The sequence below is a fragment of the Leptinotarsa decemlineata genome, unplaced genomic scaffold, assembly GCF_025532065.1.
Source record: "Leptinotarsa decemlineata unplaced genomic scaffold, Ldec_3_MD MMD2_P_RNA_scaffold_5, whole genome shotgun sequence".
NCBI lineage: Eukaryota > Metazoa > Arthropoda > Insecta > Coleoptera > Chrysomelidae > Leptinotarsa > Leptinotarsa decemlineata.
In genome coordinates, this window is record NW_027412532.1 from 18269419 (window position 1) to 18275437 (window position 6019).

The window sequence follows — 6019 nt, forward strand, 5'->3', positions numbered from 1 at the left end:
GTAAGGCATTTGATACAATTTCGCATGAGCTCATCTTGCATTTGCTCAGATGCCTTGCGGTACCCGACAACATAGTGAGATGCATTGAACAACTGACACCACTTTGGCGAACTCGCTTCACCATAACATCTGGTCAAGCAAGAGTTCAAACAGGGTGGGTCACTTTCAGAAGGGGTGTATTTCAGGGTGATTCCCTCAGCCCCCTTCTATTCTGCATCTCACTATTGCCATTATCCGTTGCGCTCAGAAAGACTCGAGGATATAACTGTGGCACCCCCGGAAACCGGAGGCACAAGGTCACCCATCTGTTTTATATGGATGATCTTAAACTTTATGCCTCTGGAGAGAAGGATCTCTATCAGTCCTTGAGGGTGGTGGAAGAGTACACGCATGCTATCAGTATGAAATTCGGGATAGACAAATGTGCAATGGTTCATCTCAAAAGAGGACGATGCGGGGACTACGGAGAGGATGTGCAGCTCGTAGATGGAAGCATCCTACACCATCTGGATGCCGGAGAGACGTATACTTACCTCGGGGTGGAACAACGCCACTCACAAGAGGTAACTGCAGTGAAAAACTCTCTCCGCGGCAAGTATCAGCACAAACTTCGACAGATCTGGTCATCGGAACTGTCGGGGAAGAACAAAGTAGCTGCAACAAATATGCTTGCCGTTCCAATCTTACTCTACTCCTTTGGAGTAGTGAAGTGGACTCGGGAGGAGCTGTATCAACTCGACGTAAGGACCCGAAAAATGATGCATCTCTATAGGAGTTTGCATCCCAAATCGTCCGTTCCACGGTTGTACTTCCCCCGACAACAGGGAGGTCGTGGACTTTTGAGTTTGGAGTGTCTACATGACAGAATGGTACTGGATACAGCCTGTAAAGTCGTCAGGAGTTCGGATCCCCTTCTCTGCATGGTCCGTGACCATGAGAGAGCGCAGGAATTGGAGCATTTCTCCTCAGGGCAGCTGCTCGAGCAGCTGATGAACTCGGTATAGTTTTCGACTCTGAACGAGGTGACTACAACTCTGTCACCGAGTTGGAACCCGTTCAGCAAAAAGCTCAGATAAAAGCCGCAGAGATCACCTTACTTCTGCGGAGACACAGGGATAAGCCGATGCATGGTGTCTTCTTCAATAACATTGAAGACCTTGGCTCATCAAAGCGCCTGACGTTCGCTTTCCTCAGGTCGAGTGAGCTGAAGTCGGAAACTGAGGGGTTCATCATGGCTTGCCAGGATGGCGTCTTCAACACCTTAGTCTACCGCAGTCGCGTGATGGGTATAGAGGTTCCTGACACAAGGTGCAGGGCCTGCCGCGAGGCGCCCGAGACCCTAATGCACTTGCTATCAGCATGTCCAGCATATGCGGTCTCGGCCTATATCCATCGACATAACGCGGCCCTAAGAGTGCTATATTACCATCTACGGCACTCTTACGGTATTGACGAGACACCGGTGTTGCCCTACGCTCCGGGGGATATTGAATCCGTTGTGGGGAACGAGAAGTGCCGAATTTATTGGAACTATTCGTTCCCCACCCTCAGGCTCATACAAGCTAATAAGCCTGATGTAGTCCTTCTCGACCACCAGACCAAAACGATATTTGTCGTGGAGTTTTCAGCTCCTGGCGAGACGAATATCGTCAGAAAAGAGGAGGAAAAACGGATAAAATATCGAGATTTTCTCTTCGAACTCCGCAGACTCTATCCAGATCACTCTGTCAAGATGGTCGTTCTGATTATTGGAGTCCTTGGTGGAATGATGTCTTCTCTACTCTCGAATCTCAAAATCATACCGGCTTGCCGCACTAAGGCAGAAATCTTAGCCGCACAGATGCAGAAGGCTGTCATTCTTGGCTCACTGCGTTTGCTCAGGGCACATGATTCTCGGACCCAATGATCACTTACCCTACGGTGTGGGGAGTGGTCATTGGTTGATTATGCTGGCGCGCCCTCCCGAATGTATCGGGGCTTCGGGGGATAGGGCCTGACCAGCGCACACTACGGTGAAAAAAAAATTTATTCACATACAAGTTACACAGTTATACAAAGTTAGTGTGCAAATAATGCGTTGCAAATAAATTAAGATAACTCACAAAAGGTAAACCTTGAGCGTGAGATGCTTAACTATAAGCTATACATTTTTAGACATATACCCAAATAACACATGATCACAAGAAAAATAATGCATTTCCAAGTCTGATTCAAACTTATGTATCAGAGTGAAACGTCTTGAGAGAAAAAAAAATGAATAAATATTATAAGTAATACATATTTTTTACATCAATATATTGATGTATTCGAAGGCGGGGGATTCGGAGAACCCATAACTTGGTTTTTCGTTTGAAAACCCTTAAGTTATGTATATTTTTCAGGGTTTTTGGTAATTCATTATAAAGTTTTGGACCTAAGTAAAAAAAACTTCTTTGTAGTATGTTTTTTGATGGTCTTGCTACTTGCGACATGTTCGATTTTTGTCGTGTTAGGTATGGATGACTGATGGCTTGTAGGCTTGCTTTGTATTTATGTTGGCGGGCTACAGTGCTCACAAAATATAATTGTCTAATATCCAAGATTTTCGATTCATCAAAAAGTAGTTCGGTAGGGTAAGTATACGGTTTTCTAAAAATGACTTTGAGAATCATTTTCTGCATTTTTTCCAGATTTATAAGAAACGTTTTATTGGCTGCACCCCAAGCAATGACTCCATAATTGAGGTGGCTCTCGATCAGCGCGTAGTATAATATTTTCATTTGACTTGTGGTGAATATATTTGAATAGTGTTTCATCCTGTATAGAATACTCCTCAATTTCTTGACTACATAATTTACATGTACGTTCCATTTCAAGTTACAATCAAGGTAAATTCCTAAGTATTTATGACTGTCTGCCCTTTTAATTCTCACAACTTCATTAGGTTGATTGATCCGTATGGTGTCAAAATTAGATAAGTTTTTGGAGTAAGAAGTGAAGGGAATGAAGTATGTTTTATCCTTATTTACTGTCAGTAGTTGCCCGTCAAACCATTCGAGGATAATTCCGAAGTCTCGTTCTACTAAAATTTTCAAATCATCCCAAGTTTTGGCTTTATAGAATACTGCGGTGTCATCAGCAAAGCTCATCACATTTCCTTCTAAATTCAATTTGAATAGGTCGTTCAAATATATATTGAAGAGTATAGGACCAAGGACTGTGCCTTGTGGAACACCAAATTCAATGACTCGGGTAAAACTTATGCAGTCGTTGATTTCGGTACATTGTTCTCGGTTACTCAGGTAACTCTTGAATAACTGAAACGCAGTACCTCTAAAACCTATACTTTCCAAAGTATTTAGAAGCAATTCATGGCAGACAGTATCGAATGCCTTTTTAAGATCCACCAGGATGCATAGAGCAGGTTGTTTATTGTCTACAGCTTGACTTATTTCAGTTGTTAATAGGTTAATAGCGTCTTCTGTCGATCTGTTCTCCCGAAACCCGAACTGCTTATCCGACATCAATTCATATTTTTTAAGAAATGTTGTGATTCTGTGTTTCAAAAGTTTCTCATAGATTTTTGCTAGATTTGAGATTAGTGATATTGGTCTATAATTTGAGACTTTTCGTTTTGATCCTGTTTTGAAAAGAGGCTTTACAATTGCCGTTTTGAATGCTTTTGGAAAAATACCAGTCTTCAGTGAGAGGTTCATGATGTGCGTCAACGGTTTGTATATATGATTAGCTATAAGTTGTAAAGTTTCGGCCGTTATCTCATCTTTCCCAGGTGCTTTATTTTTTTCAAACTTCTGATTGTTTTCAATGTCTCCTCTTCAGTAATTTCTTCTAAGTAAAATGGATTTAATCGACATGTTTGAGGTTTGTTAGATGAGAAGCTGGCTTTACTTTCTATTTTTTCTGATAGTTCTCTTCCGATGTTTGTAAAGTATTCGTTGAATCTATTGGCGATATCTAATTTATTCCTTAAAATTTGTCAATTTTCTGTCTCAATTTCAAGAATTTCATTTTGATGTTTATTTTTGTTCGACATGTCATTCAAACATAGCCAAAGATTTGAAGAGTTATGTTGATGGAAAGTTATTTTATTTTGGTAATATTTTCTTTTGGTTTCTTTTATGAGTTCATTCAGTTTGTTACGATGTTTCTTGAAGTTATTCACGTTCTCTTGGGTGGGGTTTTGTTTCATAAGAATGAACAATCGGTATTTTTGATTAATGGAGGCTACTATACCTTTTGTTATCCACTCTTTCCTTTTAATATCAGATCTCTTGTATTTGATTGTTGAAGTACATTCTTGTATATATTTTTGCATTAAGTTTATGAAACAATTCTCAGCATGTTCAGGATCATTGTGTTCATAAATTTCGGACCAATTTTCAGCTTGAATGTGAGAAACTAATCTCATTTTATTGAGATATTGTTTTGTTGAAAGTGTATTTTGAATTTCTCTTTTTTTTTCAGGCAGACAGATTTGTAATACTATAGGATAATGGTCGGTAACACCCATCTCCATCACAACTGGTATACAGAAACTTTCATCGATAGTATTTTTCAAAAATATATGATCAATACATGTTCTGGAGTTTTTAATATTTCTTGTGTATGTGTTAATTGTTGACAAATATCCATGTGCCCCCATTACATCTAGGTAATCTTGTACTTGTTCATTGTTGCTCAGAATATTAATATTAGTATCGAATGTTAGTTTTTGGACAGTGCCGCAGATATTCGTCTAGTTTTTCATTAAAAACATTGATACTTGTTGAAGGTGATCTATAAATTCCTGTAATCAAAATGTTTTTATCAGCAAATTTGGTTTGGATTTCTACAGCCCTGATTTCACCTATATTTATTATGTTATATTGAAATTCTATACCACGTTTGAAGTAGATAACAAGACCATCATTTTGATTTAGCGTTCCCTCATTATAAATAAGGTCATATCCTACAATGTAATGAGCAGAAATATCTTGGATAACCCAAGTTTCTGTTAGCACTATGAAATCAAATTCATTTGCTATTTCACCCAAAATAATTTTCAGTTCATCTAAATTTTTTGATATACTTCGTATGTTTGTATGTATTATGTTGAGACTGTTGTTTGTTTTGTTCAGTAGATCATTAAGATTGGATATATTTCTGGCCGAAAATGTTTCTATGGAATTTATTTGGAAATCTTTGACATATGTATTCATTATTTTCTATCAGCGTTTCACTTTGTACAGTACAATTTTGTTAGTTTTAAAGACCTTGTAGCGGTTAGTGAATATAATATAATTATGTCGGTTAGTGAATATAATATAATTATATGAAGATATTTGGAAAATAATAATAATAATAATAATATATTTATAATAATAGCTATTTGGTAGAATTCTTTCGTGTAGTTCGTTTATCTTGTAATAAATTTTTACTGGTTTTCCTGGGAATAGTTGTTTTCGGAGAGCTCGGGCCCTCTTCAAAGCATATATCGGGATAGTCCAAGGTTTCAGTTTGAGCTATTAGAGTTGGTGAAGGAATATTTTCTATCTGATAGTCTTTCTGTGTGTTTTGAGTAAAAGTAATGACTTCAGGTACTGGTGTGCCTAGGTCACTCTGTGATTTTTTTAGATTTTCTAATTCACTTTCGTTTTCCAGATCTTCGAGATCCGAAGGGGTGAAAATTTTATTATTTAAATGAAGTTTATTGTTTTTAATGAAGCAATTATTATGTTTATCTTGCTTTGCTACGTGTAAATGCTTTCTTAATATTTTATTTTCCTTCCTCTGTTGTTTAGTGAGATCATTACCTATAGTTATTGAGGTTCCTTTCAGGTTCTTTACCTCCTTTAGAATGCTTATTTTTTTTAAATATGATGTGAATTCAACTTTCACAGGACAATTCAACGTTCTTCCCAAAGGAAATATGTTGTTGAGGTCACTCTCAACTAGTTCAATTTTTAGAAGATCTTTGAATAACTTTATGATATAAGTTGTTGTTATGGTTTGTTCTTTTCTCTCACATCCATATATTACG

General features: G+C 37.8%; 1 protein-coding gene across 1 annotated transcript; it reads left to right on the forward strand.

Annotated features, from left to right (window-relative positions):
• The first annotated feature begins 950 nt into the window (after positions 1 to 950).
• Positions 951 to 4535, forward strand: LOC141479992 (uncharacterized). Its single transcript, XM_074169657.1, has 2 exons — positions 951 to 2769; positions 4465 to 4535. Exon 1 carries the CDS (start codon positions 1124 to 1126, stop codon positions 1904 to 1906), a length of 783 nt encoding a protein of 260 aa, XP_074025758.1. The 5' UTR covers positions 951 to 1123; the 3' UTR covers positions 1907 to 2769; positions 4465 to 4535.
• The last annotated feature ends 1484 nt before the right edge of the window (positions 4536 to 6019 follow it).